The 19,824-nt window shown below is 44.3% G+C and overlaps 1 protein-coding gene across 2 annotated transcripts in view; it reads left to right on the forward strand.

Moving 5' to 3' along the window:
- The window catches only part of TEK (TEK receptor tyrosine kinase), a 142,952-nt gene that overhangs the window by 77,822 nt on the left and 45,306 nt on the right, over positions 1-19,824 (forward strand). For both annotated transcript variants that reach the window (XM_068234601.1, XM_068234608.1), the window contains exons 7-11: positions 1,147-1,272; positions 5,376-5,530; positions 5,726-5,873; positions 7,200-7,361; positions 12,540-12,680. In XM_068234601.1, coding sequence (XP_068090702.1) covers positions 1,147-1,272; positions 5,376-5,530; positions 5,726-5,873; positions 7,200-7,361; positions 12,540-12,680 — 732 coding nt within the window. The remainder of the gene's footprint in view (positions 1-1,146; positions 1,273-5,375; positions 5,531-5,725; positions 5,874-7,199; positions 7,362-12,539; positions 12,681-19,824) is intronic.

The raw sequence follows: 19,824 nt of genomic DNA on the forward strand, positions 1-19,824 counted from the left end.
GCACCCTGGTCATTCGATCTGATTTGTGGGATTGTAAGTTATTGGAAGTTAATTATCATTCCCATAAACTGGACCATTAAAGGCTCTTCAGATACAATCGTAAAAGTCAAAATTCTGTATTCCAGTCGACCACCAAATAATTTCACGTCGATTTTCTCAACACACTGCGTCGCTTTCTGTACAATTTGATCTAAAAAATGTTGATTGAATGATTGAATCTGATGAAAATGTTGTATCGTTAATGTAACCTTAAAGATGTTGTACCATCAGACATCTGAATGCAGACATATTTCTTTTTTGGCAAAGGAAGCTTTTGCAGCTAAAAACCTTGTTTTGAAACTTAGTCACATGGCCTGAAGTAAGGAAGCGCTACCACCATACTCAGTAATTGGGACCACTCTACTTGCCTTGGTATCGGCATACTCTTCAAAATATAAGGGGTGGGGACACAGCCAAAGCTCTCTGCAGTATTTTTGTAATCTGCAGCTCAGGAAGCCCATGCTACAGGAAGCAGGGCTGCTACAGGGTACAGCTGGTGCAGGAGCTGCTGACCACTAAGTACTGTATATACTCAAGTATACGGTAATAACATTTAGGCCTGATTCACTTCATAAAAGTATAGGGGTCCACTTATACACACACTGAGTACTGCGTGTACTAATAGTGACATTCCCATTTGCAGCAATTTACCCAGTGGTAAGTGATACTTTGAGGAAAGGAAATGCCAAGAAAACAGGTCTAAAAGTCCTGGCCACAACAATTAACAAGGAAAGGGGCCGGGGGAAATACTGCGCTGCATAAAAGGGAGTGAATAATTGTAGCACTTGAGGGCCTGGATGAGGTATTGGCTGCACTTAAGGGACAGGAGGGGTTAATGGTTTCGATACTGTATGCAGTGCAGTCATTAAACCCTCCTGAGCCCCAGGTTCAGCCAATAACTTTGCTGGGTAGACTTCTACTTGAGTCAATAAAAAATTCCAGAGGGTTGAATATTGGAGTCGACTTTTACATGAGGTTGACTTGTATTCGGGTATATACGGGTACTTTAAAATGATTTGCTTGGCATAAACTTATCATGGAGCTTATACAAAGATAAAACGAAACAGGACTATATAATAATGTATATTCTATCTTGCTCTGTTTCAGCTTGTCCAGAGGGTTTCTATGGGCCTGACTGTAAGATCAAATGCAGCTGTGCCAGGGGAACATGTGACAGGTTTAAAGGTTGCATTTGTCCTGAAGGCTGGCGTGGCCTGACCTGTGAAAGTGAAGGTAAAGCAAGGTAACACTGTATTGTTATGTTCTGGCTGCAGCAGGACAAATAGGGATATCATGTTTTACTAATACAGTATAATCCCTTTATAGTAAACTCTAAGGCACCTGGCCAAGTAGTTTACTATAGCAGAAGTTTACTATATTGGAATTGGTCATACATTGTACATTCATACTGGCACACGGTTGGGACCTGGGGACTGAGTTTAATAAAGCCAGAGGTTTACTAAATCAGAGTTTAGACAGTAAGAGGGGAAGACAGGAATTGCTGGCACTGCAAAGATCGTCGCACATCCAAGGAGGGGGAGGAGGGAGAGGAGGGAGCACTGCACGGCCCCAAACGGAGATGTATGTGGAGTGTATCCTCAGCGTGCTCAGGTCCTTGTTACAGCATGATTGAAAGGAGGAGGAGAAAGCGCCGGCACTGCTGTCATACACTTTATTTAGACATTGGTAAAATCAATGCAAGGAAATTCTTCCAGACAGATTAGGAAAGACACATACCGTGGGTAGATGTAGCAGGTGCGGTGGGTGCAGTGGGTGGGGTGCCTGACGGCCGTTTCGCGCGATATGCGCTTCTACGGAGGCTATACGTAAATCAGAGTTTACTATAACGAGATTGTACTGTATACAATATATTTCTTTATTATAGATTTTCTTACTATGCTTTAGTGACTTTTTACCCTGAATTCACAGAGAATAAAGCAGATGTTAACTAATGGTAGTGAAGTGATATTAAGTTAACTTTAACCATATAGTCGTGACGTAGACATGGTCAATGAGATGCAGAATTATGCAAATTATGTATGCAAATTTATGCAGCTTGAAAATGGACCAATCAAATCTCCCCAAGGTAATTGGATCCATTTTCAAGCAACATAAATAAGAATACAGAATTTGCATTATCCTGCATTGACTCAGAATTATTTGCCACTCATTGACTATCCTTGGTGTGGAGGTTATTAATTATCTTTTCATGACTGGAACTTTAAACACTATACTTCCTCTTACTTGTTCATTACCATAGTGACTTATCTGCTCCATAAGTTGTTACTGGCAATATCTTCTGTGAACTTAATCACAACCTTTGGCTTGAGCACATCAGATCTGCTTTAAGCACAAGTAAATGGCTAATGTTATTCTATGTTGAAATCCTGTGTACACACAATTTGTTAGACTAGATTTAATGGTATGCATCAGCCAAAACAATCATTGACATGGTGTTTGGTGTTAAAAAGTTCAACTAAAGCAATAATGAGAGATCATTTTGGACAACATTCATCCCCATATATATATTTGGTAAGATTCCCTTGTACAAACAAAGAAAAGATTAAAACATGTTTTCTTTTGATGGTTATTTCATTCACCTCACACATGCAATTAATAAATGTATTTTGAACAATATTTTATCTGTTTTGTATCAAAAATGTAATAGAACTTCCCTGTCCATGGGAACTTGGTCTATAAAGTGCTAGTATGTAATGTGGACGTGACCACTTTACATGACTCTTTACAAAAACAGGACGTGGGAATTTTAAAAGGAATAGCAGGATGGAAAAACAGGAAAAACCATTAGATCAAAGTAGAAAAAATAAAAATAAAATAAAATAGTTAACTCCCAAATAAAACTTTACAGTATTATCAAACAATAAACCATTTACACAATAAAATATACATTTTGGTTTAACTTTGCCCCATAGTATGAGCAGTGAATGATGGTGGTTGCTATGGTTGACTGCACTTCCCACATTTCACTGTTCTAAAATGTGTTGCAACCTCTTGGAAGGAATCCTGTGGTGCATATAGTGAACATATATTTTTCACTTTGCAGGATGACCAACAGGATAAACAAACAAGTGAATAACTAAATAATTAAACATTTTGTTTGAGTTTTCATATGTGTACAGCGCAGATTTTGCAATATTTCAGCATGATTTTTTAAAATAAACTTTGGATCATCCTAAGTAAATCTATCACTATTGTAGATGCACTCCCCTCCTAGCAAAAACCCTAGATGCCCCAATTCCTACAGGACTGCTGCACCTTCTTAAAGAAACACTGAAGCGAAAAAAAAATGAAATAATGATTTGCATATGTAGTACAGCTAAGAAATAAAACATTAGGAGCAGAGATATAAGTCTAATATTGTTTCCAGTACAGGAAGAGTTAAGGACCTCCAGTGTTTATCTATGCAAAAGAGCCATTGAGCTCCACGACTTTCAAAGTCGCAGAGCGCTCTGTCTTCTGAAGCTTATTATCTCAACAGTCAGTAACTGTGTTGTTTTTGTTCTTGCAGAGGACAGGTCAAAAGTTCACTGGCCTGCTCTGTAAAATCATTTAGAATGCTGAGTAGTGTGTAAACTGCAAATATTACAGAATGATGCAATGTTATAAAAAAAACTAAATAACTGAAAATAAAAATATGAATATATTTTCTTTGCTAATAATGTTCTAGTAATTATCCGTACTACACAACCAATTCATTATATCAGCATTTTTTTTCACTTTAGTGTCTCTTTAATGGTGTTACACATAAAAACACTCAAAATGCAATTAAACAATACTTAGAAGAATACACTTCCTGTGAATGTCCAACACTCATATAAATCAGTGCCCTTGCTTTTGCTTCTCTTGTATGGTAAGGCCTGTGTTCAGGTATCCCCAGAAAAAAATAGAAACCGACACAGTTCATAGTGCAGGCTGCTTTCTCAAAAATCAAGGGGTCCACCGCCAAGAATTCAAGAATCTTCCATGATTATTTGTTTTTAAGTCAAAAGTGTACTGACAGGGGACTACCTGTATTCATTTAACTAGTTTAGACAATGCCTGATAATTTGTACATCCATTGTCTGCCCATAGTAAGGCTGTGTTTCCATTTGTGTCAGACTACTTGCAGCCAGCAGGGGACGATGGTCCAACATGATCCGGCTGTAGCCCAGGAAGATGTGTTCCCCCATATGCTATATGTGTGCCCGGGATTATTGAGGACTGCACAGAAGTGTGGTCCGCTTACTGCATCCGATCCCCCGGATCCGATGCAGTGTGACAAGTGTGAATGACTTCTATTTAAAGAATAGGAGCCATTCACTGTGCAGCGGAGAATGGACAAAAAATGCCCATACCTCTGCTTAAAGCGAACCTTAAGTCAGAAAAAAAAAGACTTTTACTCACCTGGGGCTTCCAATAGCCTCTTGCAGCTGTCCGGTGCCCTCGCCATGTCCCTCTGATCCTCGTGTCCCCGCCGGCAGCCACTTCCGGTTTTGCTGTCAGGAGCCGACAGCCTGGGAACGCGAGTGATTCTTCGCGTTCCCAGCCACAATTGCGCCCTCTATGCTGCTATAGCATATAGCATGAAGCATATAGCAGCATAGAGGGCGCAATTGTTGCTGGGAACACGAAGAATCACTCGCGTTCCCAGCCTGTCGGCTCCTGACGGCGAAACTGGAAGTGGCTGCCGCCGGGGACACGAGGATCGGAGGGACATGGCGAGGGCACCGGACAGCTGCAGGGGGCTATTGGAAGCCCCAGGTGAGTAAAAGTCTTTTTTTTTCTGACTTAAGGATCACTTTAAGTGAGAACAGAGCCATTGTGCTTTTCACTGCATTTTATATTCATGAGAATAAGAGAAACCAGCTGCTCCATTTCAAATTTTGATGTTTTAAAAGGAACTTAAAGTTCAAGGGATATGCAAGTTGCTATTTTTGACTACTTTGCTTTTTTGTAATGGCTTGCTTCTGTGTCGATCCTTCCTTTAGTACGTTGTGATCCATTCAATAAGCATGCTATATTAATATGCCTCTGTAATGGCTATGGCTGCTAGAGTTTTGGTGGAGATAAATTATAAGTAAAGGCCTATAGGGAAGGATGAGTGAAGCCAGTATGGGATGTACTTGATGTAAACTATGCAAAATTCTGATATTTATTCTTTGCGAAATTGAACAACAATTAAAACAAAAGCCAAGCATGGTCATTCCTCAAATTTAATAGCTTGTCCAAAATCTCCAGGCAGAAATAATAATATTTTAATGGATAAAAGGGTTCTTTGGCATGTAATGTATGCATCTGGGCTAGATTTGGATTGATAAACTAACGTTATCTTACAGGTCCACCGTACATCCCACCGCAGATACGAGAAATGGAATCCAATTTAGAGTTGAATTCTGGGATTGATTTTAAACCTACTTGCAGAGTCAGCGGGTACCCAGCACCATCTCCGCAAGATTTTCTTCTCCTCAAAGATGATGGAACTAAGTTTCAGGTAATATTCAGTATGGAACAATAACACATTTAGTGATAGTAACCAAAAGAAGATAAACCAAAAACATGTTGACCAATTATGATGATGATAACAATGAATTAACTGTTCAGATAAAATCTTTTCCATAGTTTCTTTGTTGGTGGTAATCCTGTATGGAAAAGACAGTGTATTTACGAACGTTCTCATTTGCTATAGGCTGTGTCAGCATCTGAAAGTGACAATCAGCAGACAGTTGCTCAGTTTCCTGTTGTAAAGATCCAACCGCGACATTTAGGACATTGGATTTACAGTGTGAAAACTGCTTCAGGGAAGACTGACATGCGTGTGTACATCGCAGTAAAAGGTGGGAACATTTTCTTTATAGACACACAAAAATCCTAAAACGTTTCTTGAGGGTCACAAGTCTCAATGTGAAAATGGTATTCCCTGTTCAAGCTGATTAATGGTCCCATGTTTAAATGTTTTTTACCAGTTATGTGATTTACGTACATTGACACTTTTTTTTGTAAAACTTTTATTCTAATGCAATGAAATCAGAGAGGTGAGATGTAAGCAAAATGAAAAAGAGAACAATTAGAAGTTCACCTATAAAATACATACAGGAAGGTCTGTACTTTGTCCAACTTAACCAAGTAGAAAACTTTATTAAGGACGTATCCAATATAACAACAACCAGCAATCGCTGGCAGCTTACATGTTTCGGACCTATCTGGTCCTTAGTGATAGCCTATAAGCTGCATCCTTGTTTAGGATCTATGGCTAAATGGATTAGAGGCAGATGATCAGCAGGATAGCCAGGCAATGGATATTTTTTTAATTAAATCAATATATCAGCTCCCATATCCCTCTCACGTCAGGTTCACTTTAACCACTTGAGGACTCAGCCTTTACCCCCCCCCCCCCCTCCCTTAAGGACCAGCGTGTTATTTTATGATCTGTGCTGGGTGGGCTCTGCAGCCCCCAGCACAGATCAAGGTGCAGGCAAAGCGATCAGATCGCCCCCCTTTTTCCCCCCTATGGGGATGATGTGCAGGGGGGGGGGTCAGATCGCTCCTGCCTGCCTGGGTGTTGCGGGGGGGGGGCACCTCAAAGCCCCCCTCCGCGGCGAAATTCCCCCCCTCCCTCTCACCCCTGGCGATCGGGGCTGCACAGGATGCTATCCGTCCTGTGCAGCCTGTGACAGGCTGTCCTCTGTCACATGGCGGCGATCCCCGTCCGCTGATTGGCCGGGGATCGCCGATTTTCCTTACGGCGCTGCTGTAGCAGCAGCGCCATTCAATGTAAACAAAGGAGACAAACGTCTCCTGCGTTTACATTTAGTCTGCGAGCCGCGATCAGCCGCAGGCTATTCACGGAGACCCGCTCCGTGATCTAACAGGAAACGACCGCTCGCGCGAGCGGCCTTTCCTGATTAATTAGGGAGGCACCTGGTTATCCAGCTACCACTTTGCCGCCGCACGGTATGAGTGTGCAAGTCGGCAAGTGGTTAAAGGGAACCTAAACTGAAAAGGATATAGATTTTTCCTGTGTCTCTAATATTTGTAGCCACAGCCCCTCAACAAGCATGCAGATTTGCTTATGCTTAGTGGTAAATGAAGGTAGGAACTTATATAATCATGATTTTATTACCATATGCTCTATAGTTTTGATAATTTTGTATTCTTTTCAGTTCCTCCCAGACCGCTTCATGAACCAAAGCTGAACAAAAGTGGACCCAACTATCTTAATATCTACATCAATTCTGATCCTTATTATGGAGATGGACCAATTTTTAAAAAAACTATATTATTTAGACCTTCCAAGAAAACTACTGCATGGACCCCCCTAGTTGGTAAGAAAAGTTTATATGCTTGACAAATTCAGTTGACCATAATCGCTGAGCTTCTAGTTGGACATTAACAAAAAAAAATTGGTAGTAATTATACTTTTTCAGGATTCCATCAATGCTTTTTTTCTCTGTGCCACCAGTATATTCAATTTCAGATCACAAAGGAAAGTCCACCACCAAAAGCACCCTGCAGGAAACGGACTCACCAGATATCTCTGATCACTATTAGACTGGTCAGATAAGCGCATATCCAGGAAGCCTTGGAGCCTCAGGATCCTGGTGCCAATGTTATGTTGTGTGGATTATTCCAGGTAGCAGAGCGATTCCATGCATAACAGATGCCTTTGCAATCCAATTCCTTGCATATCAAGTACCTTTGATGCAGGTTGTTACTGGAGAAGGTTTACTCAGTTATGGAAATTACATTGTTGCTTTGATTCTGAGACTTTCCAGGCATGCAGAAAAATGTGGGGAACACAAATGGAGCCATTGCTATGACAACCACATTCCTTGGCAGTTATGGACAGCAAACTCCAATTTGTTCCAATTGCCAGAAGTCAGGTCAGTCATGACTCTGCGGTCTTGCAGTTATATTACTGCAAAGACTGCAGAGTCATGACTGACCTGACTTCTGATTTATAAGATTGGGATTGCCCAATAGTATTTAGTTTTTGGATGGACATTGAAAAGTTAATACAAATATGGCTTTTGAAAGATTGTATCCTTTCCCCACAGTTAGCTATATTACTAATTGGTTTATATGATAAAAATAAATAACTCACTCCTCAGATTTGTCATATAATATTAGCTGCACAGCATAAGATTAAAACAATGCAGATCAGGTGACCCCTTTTTCTATACCACAGCGCCTTGCAATAGTTCAACATAATTTGTTAATGGAAATTATATCTGCTGCAGATCTGGCCAAAACGGTGTCAATTGGAGATGTACATAACCATTCAAGTCCAAATTAGGCCAAGGGTCATATCTATTAGACAATCTAAATTTGTGGGTTGTGAATATAGCATTCACCAGGTATTGTTGCATGTTGTTCTTTTTCTGTTCTTTAATGTTGGTGTTTACAATTAAGAATTCCAAACCCGGTGTAACTTGGTGTATAACATTGTGAAAAGAGAATATATTATGTATAGACTTGAGTACCGTGCCCTTATTCAATTCACTTCTTCTCCTAAATTTTCTCCAAGGGGATAATTTTTCATCTTCCGCTCAACCACTTAACAACAATCTAACTTATTAAAACGTCCTGTTTGAGCCTGTTAACGGCTCCAGGACGTTTTAATAAGAAGCTTGCTACCGCCGCCACCGTTTACCATCGGGTCACTGCGATCTGGGATTAGGGAAGAGGACCGAGCGGTCCTTTACCCAATCGCAATGCCTGGAATGAATGGATGTGACCGCGCTCATAAAACAGGAAACAGTCACAGCATAGTAAAATGTAAAAAAAAAAGTGAACACTTCCTATTAAACAGGAGAGTGTTCACTAGCGCCATCTTGTGGTCAAAAAGTACAATTACACATACAGGCAATACATACACATACACTTATTAAATATCAATAACAATAATAACTTACACAAAGCCTCCCCTCCCCCCTCCCAAAAAAAAAAACACTTGTAAAAAAAAAAATCAGTTTTTAAAAAAATGACATAAATAATTGCCTTAGGGTATCAGCTTTATTAATCTATATTTTACGAGGGAAAATTACTTTTACTTTACTACATAGGGCCTTGTAATTATGGACCGGACAAAAAAAAAATAAAACAGAAAAATAACACCTATATTTCCAAGTAATATATTGTCGCCATACATTGTGATTAAGGACATAATTTGAACAGTTTAACAATCGGGACAAATGAGCAAATAAAATGTTTCAGTTTTATCCACAGGAGAACGTTTTATTTTAAAACTATAATGGCCGAAAATTGAGAAATAATGAATTTTTCCATTATTTTCTTTTTTTCCCGTTAAAATGCATTTGGAATAATAAAAATTCTTAGCAAAATGTACTACCCACAGAAAGCCTAATTGGTGGCGAAAAAAACAAGGTATAGATAATTTTGTTGTGATAAGTAGTAATAAATTTATTGGTCAATAAAAGGGAGGAGCACTGACAGGTGAAAATTGCCCTGGACCATTAGGGTAAAAACCCTTTGGGGTGAAGTGGTTAAAATAACTATAACAATCTGCAACTAGAAAAGTACCAAACAGTAGGGGAAAAATTACTGTCAACATTTTTTTGGGTTTTGTTTTGCTGGCTGGTTGCTTAAAGGAATACTTAAGGGAAAAAAAAAATGACATTTACTCACCCGGGGCATCCCATAGCCCCCTGAAGCTGGATGGTGCCCTCGCAGCCCCGCTCTGATTGTCCTGTCCCCGCCGGCGGCTACTTCCGGGTTCGGCGACAGCCGCCGACAGGCTGGGAACGCGGCTGATTTTCCGCGTTCCCACTCGCTATATGCTGCTATAGCGTAGCTATATACGCTATAGCAGCATATAGCGAGTAGGAACGCGGAAAATCAGCCGCGTTCCCAGCCTATCGGCGGCTGTCGCCGAACCCGGATGTAGCCGCCGGCGGGGACAGGACGATCGGAGCGGGGCTGCGAGGGCACCATCCAGCTTCAGGGGGCTGAGGGATGCCCCGGGTGAGTAAATGTCATTTTTTTTTTCCCTTAAGTATTCCTTTAAAGAGACACTGAAGCGGAAAAAAAAAATATGATATAATGAATTGGTTGTGTACTATGAATAATTACTAGAAGATTAGCAGCAAAGAAAATATTCTCATATTCTCATATTTTTATTTTCAGGTATATAGTGTTCTTTGTAACATTGCATCATTCTATAATATGTGCAGATTACACAATACTCAGCATTCAAAATGATTCTTTCAGAGCAGTCTGTGAACTAATGACCTCTCCTCTGGCAGAGAAAAAGAAATTTGTTCACTAACAGTTGAGATAATAAAAGTCAGAAGACAGCCCTCTCCACGACTTTCAAAGTCTTAAAGAGACTCTGTAACATTCAAAACATCCCCTGGGGGGTACTCACCTCGGGTGGGGGAAGCCTCCGGATCCTAATGAGGCTTCCCACGCCGTCCTCTGTCCCACGGGGGTCTCTCCGCAGCCCTCCGAACAGCCGGCGACTGTGCCGACTGTCATTTCAATATTTACCTTTGCTGGCTCCAGCGGGGGCGCTGTGGCGGCTTTCCATTCCGAACTACACGGAAATACCCGATCTCATTCGGGTCCGCTCTACTGCGCAGGCGCAGGAAACTTGCGCCTGCGCAGTAGAGCGGACCCGACGGCGATCGGGTATTTCCGTGTAGTTCGGAGCCGACAGCCGTCAGAGCGCCTGCGCAGGAGCCAGGAAGGTAAATAATGACGTCACCGCTGCCCGGACTCCACGGAGGGCTGCAGCGAGACCCCTGACGGATGGAGGACGGCGTGGGAAGCCTCATTAGGATCCGGAGGCTTCCCCCACCCGAGGTGAGTACCCCCCAGGGGATATTTTTATGTTACAGTTCCTCTTTAAGCCTCATCTACACGGGTAGATGAGGCTGCGATCCGGCGGCTCGATTAGCCGCCGGATCGCCTCTTCCCCGTCCCCGCGCGTGCCCGCCGAGGCCCTGCTCGCGCACCGCATTCGATTCCCCGCTCGTCCCCGCCGGCGCCGCTTATCTTCCGCTCGATTCCCTGCCATTGTCCCCTCGCGGGGAGCGAGCAGGGAATCGGCGGAAGCAAGATCCGTCCTGTCGGATCTTATCGCTGATGCGGCTCGATTGATATGGAACATCGAGGCCGCATCTACGCGTGTAGATGCGGCTTTAGAACTTAATGGCTTTTTTGCATAGAGATAACAACTGGAGTTTCTTAACTCTTCCTGTACTGGAAACAATTAGACTGATGTATCTGATCTTAATGTTTTATTTCTTAGCTGTACTAAACATACAAATCATAATATCATAATTTTTTTTTCACTTCAGTGTCTCTTTAAAAGGCGTTTTATTGATAAGATGTGAAAATATCCCCTAGAAGAAAGTTTAGGAGAAAAAGTGACTTGCCCTAATATCCCTTTGGAGGTGCTATAGTATACTAGTTAGCAGTAGTTCAATGGACTGTTCAGGTAACTAGAACATAGAAGGATAGATATGACTTCAGCCTACTTCTAGGTTCATGTAAATGGTGGCTTGTGGCTTATGGAACTGTACTGTTTTTATTTTATAAGCGATTTTGTCCTTGAATTTAATAATGTAAACCTGTACTTAAGGCATATACGGTAAATTATGTGAACATTATCTGCATCTTGAAGTGGCAGACATGATTTGCAAAGTAGGTTTCTGCTGTTACTTCTATTGTCATAGGCGATTTCTGCCTTTATTTTTTGATTGTATAGGTCCTGCTAGCCTAATGTTGATATCAGCATTGTGTGCAAAACACTACAGCCTGCTATCGGAAACAGTTAAAGTGGACCCAAATTAAAAATACAAGATTTCATGAATAAAATCTATTTTCTAAATTATAATAATAAATAGCAGCCTTTTTTCAGCTGCATGATGACAAATATAAAATATTTTACATTTATTGGAGGAACCTCTCCCTTCCTTTCTTTATTGCCGGGACAGAATCCAGCAAACTGGTGGAGGAGATGGAGTCCAGCAAAGGAAGAATTGCTAATGGCTGCCACCTGTGTAACCCTAGTTAAGAAAAGAGAAGGGTGAAAAGCATGCACTGAAATGCTCATAGGCTTGAAGGAGTGTGTATTTATCTTTGTATGTGTCAGAGTAGTGCAACTAAATAATTTGAATTAAAAAAATGTTTAGTTTGAGTCCGCTTTAACAGTCATACAAAAGTGGCTTCTTATTATGTATTTCTTTGCACAAGGAAGGCTTCAGTCTGTCCTGGACAACTTGGCCTTATTGGCTATTCACGTCTGCTCAAGACCTTGACTTATGACAGCCTGTAGTCTTGTATGCTCAGTCTGCTGACAACTTTAAAATATTTTTTAAAAATATTTTAAAACCTTTTTTATACTTCAAGTATATTTACAACAATGTACACAGTTGTCATAGCTACAATAAATTGTCTTTAGTTCAGTTATTAACTCTCATTTGAATTTAGTCGATTGAAAGTGTGGCTTATTTTTATAATGCTTATGTCCCTCGTAGTTTCTGAAACTGAGAAAATTGCAAAACTTGAAAATTTGGAACCAAGAACAGAGTACAAGGTCTGTGTACAGCTGAGTCGAAAAGGAGACGGAGGTATTGGTCATCCAGGCCCAGAAAGTTTCTTCACCACAGAAGCATTCGGTAAGGTTCATTAGGCCTCAAAACTACAATAAAAATAAACTTTGTGTTAATATTTCTAAATTTTTATTTGATTGAGCAATGCATGTAACATTATGGAAACTGTGTATGATTTCAAGTGATAGCTTTCTTTTTGAACCAGTCTTTTGGGTATTTTCTACTAGGGTAGGTGTACAGTAACGAATGAAATATACATGTAACCTAAAGTAAGTTTTGAACATTTATGGAGTACCTAGTTAAGTCATGGTGAACCAAAACCACTAAGATTATGTAAGTGACTAAAAGGAAACTTTGTGCTGCTTTACTAAAAAGCGATGCTAAAAATAATTCTTCCTTCATAAAACAGTAGGAATTTGCAATAACAGTAAAGTCCCCAATATCGCCTGTTACCGCATACATATGCTTGCCGGTAGAGATGGCCCGAATGGTTTTAGACGAACTTCCGGGGGTTTGCGATCACGGAGAACCGCAAACTTTACTGGAAGTTCGATTCGCCCCCATAGGGCACCATTGGGGTCAACTTTGACCCTCTACATCAGTGTTTCCCAACCGCTGTTCCGCGGCACACTAGTGTGCCGCGGAACGTTGCCTGGTGTGCCGTGCTCTTATCCCCCCTCCCGCCCGTCCCTGCGGCCGCCGCTGTTATTACCTTAGCAGCGGCCGCTCTCCCCTCTCCAGACCATGTATATGCTAGCAGCGTATCTCCGGCTGCTCTGTGTGATGCACTGATGCGGAAGGAGGCAGGGCTCGGTTACCATAGTAACGGCGATACATATCGCCGTTACAGGAAGTCGCTGCCCTCCTTTCTTCCGCATCAGTGCATCACACAGAGCAGCCGGAGATACGCTGCTTGAATATACACGCGCCGGAGAGGGGAGAGCGGCCGCTGTTAACAAGGTAATAACAGAGGCGGCCGCGGGGACGGGCGGGAGGCACTAAACTGGCTATACTGGGGCACTATTCTGGGGTACTATGCTAGCTATCCTGGGGCACTAAACTGGCTATACTGGGGCACTATTCTAGCTATACTGGGGCACTATTCTGGCTATACTGGGGCACTATACTAGCTATACTGGGGGGCTATACTGGGGCACTATACTGGCTATACTGGGGCACTATACTGGGGCACTAAACTGGCTATACTGGGGCACTATACTAGCTATACTGGGGCACAATACTGGCTATACTGGGGGGGCTATACTGGGGTACTATACTGGCTGTACTGGGGCACTATACTGGCTATACTGGGGCACTATACTAGCTATACTGGGGGGCTATACTGGGGCACTATACTGGCTATACTGGGGCACTATACTGGGGCACTAAACTGGCTATACTGGGGCATTATTCTGGGGCACTATACTAGCTATACTGGGGCACTATACTAGCTATACTGGGGCACTATACTAGCTATACTGGGGCACAATACTGGCTATACTGGGGGGCTATACTGGGGTACTATACTGGCTATACTGGGGCACTATACTGGCTATACTGGGGCACTATACTAGCTATACTGGGGGGCTATACTGGGGCACTATACTGGCTATACTGGGGCACTATACTGGGGCACTAAACTGGCTATACTGGGGCACTATTCTGGGGCACTATACTAGCTATACTGGGGCACAATACTGGCTATACTGGGGGGCTATACTGGGGTACTATACTGGCTATACTGGGGCACTATACTGGCTATACTGGGGCACTATACTAGCTATACTGGGGGGCTATACTGGGGCACTATACTGGCTATACTGGGGCACTATACTGGGGCACTAAACTGGCTATACTGGGGCACTATTCTGGGGCACTATACTAGCTATACTGGGGCACAATACTGGCTATACTGGGGGGCTATACTGGGGTACTATACTGGCTATACTGGGGCACTATACTGGCTATACTGGGGCACTATACTGAGGCAACTAAACTCCCTACACTGGGGCAACTATGCCAGCTATGCAGCCGCACACCCCCCCATAGCGGCACTGTCCACTAGGTCGCGCAAACAACCGGGGGCCGCATCGCCCCCACCGCGCGCGCGCGCGCGCCGTTCCCCGGAGAAAAATTTGGTCAGACAGTGTTCCCCGGGCCGGAAAAGGTTGGGAAACACTGCTCTACATCACAGTCAGCAGGCACATTGTAGCCAATCAGGCTACACTCCCTCCTGGAGCCACTCCCCCCCTTATAAAAGGCAGGCAGCGCCGACCATTTTACTCACTCGTGTGCCTGCAGTAAATAGAGAAGGGACAGCTGCTGCAGACAGAGCATGTACGAGTGTGCATGCATGAGCGTTTTTTGCGGTGGACATTTTAAAACATCTGTTGGTCCATTGAGAGGGACCAACAGGACATTTGAATACAACTGGCAGTCCAGTAGTGGTTAATATAACAGTACCATACCAATTCACCTTGCAGACAGTCGTTTCTTGCTCAGTTGTCCATTAGTGAAATGCATAAATGAATGTGGCTCTATGGGCAGGTCTCAAGAAATGGGAGATTTAAAGAGCACCTAGTTAAGTCATGGTGATGAACCAGAAGAACTTCTAGGATTCTATATCCTTACTTTTATGGTGCCCATACATGGTACAATAAAAACATTTGATTTTCCCATTTTTTCAACCAAAACGATCCAATTGAATGAAAGTCAAAAATAATCTTTTTTTTTCAATCAAGAAAAACTAACAATTATCAATTTTTTTTTCTTTTTTTCTTTTTTTTTTTTTTAATAAAAATCCGATTGGACATGTTGGAAAAATCTTTATATGCGATCTAACAAAATAATTGAATTAAATTATCTTATCGGAAAAAAAAAAGAAAAAATGATACCATGTATGGGCACCATTAGACAGCAATTTATTCCAACTGAGCTTTTTTAGCTTTCATTGGTGCAAGGTCTGGTGCCTTTGTCACAACTTTCCTCTAGAAGTGTAAAGTCCTGTGAGCTCCCTCATTTGCTTGTGACCAGCAGCAGTCTCTTTGCACAGAATTACTGTGGATCTGCTGGCAGCTTACAGAATACCATTACTTTGACACTGCTCAGCTTTCTTTCCAATAAGTTCTGTGGTTTATTATCTCTTTGCAACACCACCTGCACTACAACTCAAAAAGTTTCTAAGGACAATCTGTGTTAAGGGGCCCATACACCTAACGATTTTCCCGCCGATATACGGCCGTTTCAATCACAGTGATTGAATCGTCTGTGAAATCGCTGCGCACACCGCTGACAGAATGATCGATTTCTGTCAGAAATCGATCGTTCCCGTTGACTCCCGTCGATCCATCCGTGCGGAAGATTTTTATCATCGCTGGCGGGTCGGGAGTGCGTTGCTAGCGGCGTTCGAATGCCCGACGCCCGACGCAATACAGCGGTAATACATTACCTACTCCGGCCGGCGTGAGTCCCCGCTGTCACCGCTGCTCCGTCTCCGCGCTGGGCTCCGAGTCCAGCAGGCTTCACTTCTTCCTGTCCCGGCAGGAAGTTTAAACAGTAGAGCGCCCTCTACTGTTTAAACTTCCCTGGACAGAAAGAAGTGAAGCCAGCCGGAACCCGGAGCCCAGCGGAGAAGAAGACAGCGGTGACAGCGGGGACTCACGCCGGCAGAGCAGGTAATGTATGCGGGCGGTCGGGCAGCGGCAGCACTAGTGTTGGGCGAACAGTGTTCGCCACTGTTCGGGTTCTGCAGAACATCACCCTGTTCGGGTGATGTTCGAGTTCGGCCGAACACCTGACGGTGCTCGGCCAAACCGTTCGGCCATATGGCCGAACTAAGAGCGCATGGCCGAACGTTCCCCGAACGTTCGGCTAGCGCTGTGATTGGCCGAACGGGTCACGTGGTTCGGACCCGAACGCGCTCTGATTGGCCGAACTGTCACGTGGTTCGGGTAAATAAATACCCGAACCACGTCATATCTCCGCCATTTGTCTGTGGGTTTAGCTTTGGGTAGGCAGGCAGGGTAGTTCGCGCTCCAGCCACGCTAGCCAGGGTCCCCCCCAGTCATTGTGTGTCACTGCTGGGAACAGTAGTACACCGCTCGTTCAGCCACACTATATAGCATTCTGTGTACTGTTCTGTGTCTGCTGGGAACAGTGGTACACCGCTCGTTCAGCCACACTATATAGCATTCTGTGTACTGTTCTGTGTCTGCTGGGAACAGTAGTACACCGCTCGTTCAGCCACACTATATAGCATTCTGTGTACTGTTCTGTGTCTGCTGGGAACAGTAGTACACCGCTCGTTCAGCCACACTATATAGCATTCTGTGTACTGTTCTGTGTCTGCTGGGAACAGTAGTACACCGCTCGTTCAGCCACACTATATAGCATTCTGTGTACTGTTCTGTGTCTGCTGGGAACAGTGGTACACCGCTCGTTCAGCCACACTATATAGCATTCTGTGTACTGTTCTGTGTCTGCTGGGAACAGTAGTACACCGCTCGTTCAGCCACACTATATAGCATTCTGTGTACTGTTCTGTGTCTGCTGGGAACAGTAGTACACCGCTCGTTAAGCCACACTATATAGCATTCTGTGTACTGTTCTGTGTCTGCTGGGAACAGTGGTACACCGCTCGTTCAGCCACACTATATAGCATTCTGTGCACTGTTCTGTGTCTGCTGGGAACAGTGGTACACCGCTCGTTCAGCCACACTATATAGCATTCTGTGTACTGTTCTGTGTCTGCTGGGAACAGTAGTACACCGCTCGTTCAGCCACACTATATAGCATTCTGTGTACTGTTCTGTGTCTGCTGGGAACAGTAGTACACCGCTCGTTCAGCCACACTATATAGCATTCTGTGTACTGTTCTGTGTCTGCTGGGAACAGTAGTACACCGCTCGTTCAGCCACACTATATAGCATTCTGTGTACTGTTCTGTGTCTGCTGGGAACAGTAGTACACCGCTCGTTCAGCCACACTATATAGCATTCTGTGTACTGTTCTGTGTCTGCTGGGAACAGTAGTACACCGCTCGTTCAGCCACACTATATAGCATTCTGTGTACTGTTCTGTGTCTGCTGGGAACAGTAGTACACCGCTCGTTCAGCCACACTATATAGCATTCTGTGTACTGTTCTGTGTCTGCTGGGAATAGTGGTACACCGCTCGTTCAGCCACACTATATAGCATTCTGTGTACTGTTCTGTGTCTGCTGGGAATAGTGGTACACCGCTCGTTCGCCACTGTATAGCATTGTGCTCTGTGTCGCTGCTGGGAATAGTGGTACACCGCTCACCCGTCACTGTATAGCATTGTGCTCTGTGTCGCTGCTGGGAATAGTGGTACACCGCTCACCTGTCACTGTATAGCATTGTGCTCTGTGTCGCTGCTGGGAATAGTGGTACACCGCTCACCCGTCACTGTATAGCATTGTGCTCTGTGTCGCTGCTGGGAATAGTGGTACTGTATAGCATTTCTGTACTGCCACTGTACTGCTGCCAGTCAGCGTGTACTGTAAGGATAAGTGAAATGAGGAAGAAATCCGGTGAAAGAGGGAGGGGCAAGGGAAGAGGTGTTTCCCCTGACGGTTCACGTACAGGCCACAGGGGAGCACCCAAGGAAACCCACTCAATACCGCCCATGTTGTCCAGGACAACAACCCTCACAAATCCAAAAGAACAGGACCAGATAATTACTTGGATGACCTCTCAAGCGTCCAGCAGTGGGTTAAGCAGCACCAGCACATCACGCACGAGGTCCGAGTCCTCAGCCAGTTACAAGGAGCCAGTGGGCACAAAGCTGACACAACCGGCAGCGACACCACGCACACAACTGCCAGATAACCAGTCCGATGAATTACCTCAGGACACAATGGGGTATTCGCAGGAGCTATTCCCAGCCCAACAAACTTCCACCTTTCAAAGGTCAATGGAGGAACAGCCAGAAATGTTGTGCCTGGATTCACAACCGTTAACTGTGGGAAATGCACCGCGCACTAAAATACAAGGCGAGTCCGAAGAGGACTCGGAAACCCAAATCCCAGAGCAATTTGGGCAGGAGGGGTTGCAATTGCAGGAGGTCGGCCGTCAAGATCTGGAAGACGACGTTGGAGTGTGCTGCGCAGAGGTTGTTGTGGGGAGCTCTACTCCACGGCGGTGGCCCACAATGACATATGACGAGTTTGAGGAGATGGAAGAGGAGGGTATGGACAATGTGGACAGAGACCCAGATTTTGTTTGTGAACGAGAACATCGCCGTCGTAGCAGCAGCACAGATGAGTCTGTTGAAGAACACACTGCTGCACGAGTTCGCCTTGTGCCACAAGGTAGGCGGCGCGCAATTTCAGGCACCACAAGCGTGGAAGTTCAAGTGAGAGGCAAAAGAGGAGCAAACAGAAATCGCCAGCAAGGAGGCAGGTGCTCCAAAGTCTGGGCTTTCTTTGAAGACTGCACTGAGGATGTTACCATGGCGATTTGCAAGGTGTGCAAGACCCGCCTGAGCAGGGGGAAAAATATTAACAACCTCTCCACCACCAGCATGAGCCGTCACATGCTATCCAAACATCCCACTCTTTGGGCAAACGCGTCAGGACAGGGTACCAGAAACAACACTGCCTCCCTTGGGTTCACCAGACCCGCCTCAGCAGCAGCAGTAGCCCAGCCATTGCGTGGTTCACAACATTCACAAACATCAGACGACGCTGACACTGTCACTTTCCGGAGTAGTGCTCTTGAGGTCTCCCAGTGTTCATCAAACACAACAACCAACAGCCCTTCCGTGTGCAGCGCTACGGTTCAGTTGTCTGTGTCGGAGATGTTTGAGCGCAAGAGGAAATTGCCAGCAAATGACCCCCGGGCCGTGGCAGTAACAGCCAGCATAGCCAAGCTTCTGGCCTGCGAAATGCTGCCATATCGATTGGTGGAGACAAACAGCTTCAAGGGCATGATGTCAGTGGCCATCCCACGTTACGTGGTTCCCAGCCGCTACCACTTTGCACGCTCTGCAGTGCCTGAGTTGCATGAGCACGTGGTCAGCAAAATAACCCGAAGCTTGAAGAATGCCGTTGCCTGCAAGGTTCACCTCACCACTGACACCTGGACGAGTGCGTTCGGCCAGGGTCGATACATCTCCCTTACCGCGCACTGGGTGAACCTTGTGGAGCCTGGCAGCGATTCCTCACCTGCTACGGCACGGGTGTTGCCCA

This window comes from Hyperolius riggenbachi, chromosome 1 (genome assembly GCF_040937935.1).
Source record: "Hyperolius riggenbachi isolate aHypRig1 chromosome 1, aHypRig1.pri, whole genome shotgun sequence".
NCBI lineage: Eukaryota > Metazoa > Chordata > Amphibia > Anura > Hyperoliidae > Hyperolius > Hyperolius riggenbachi.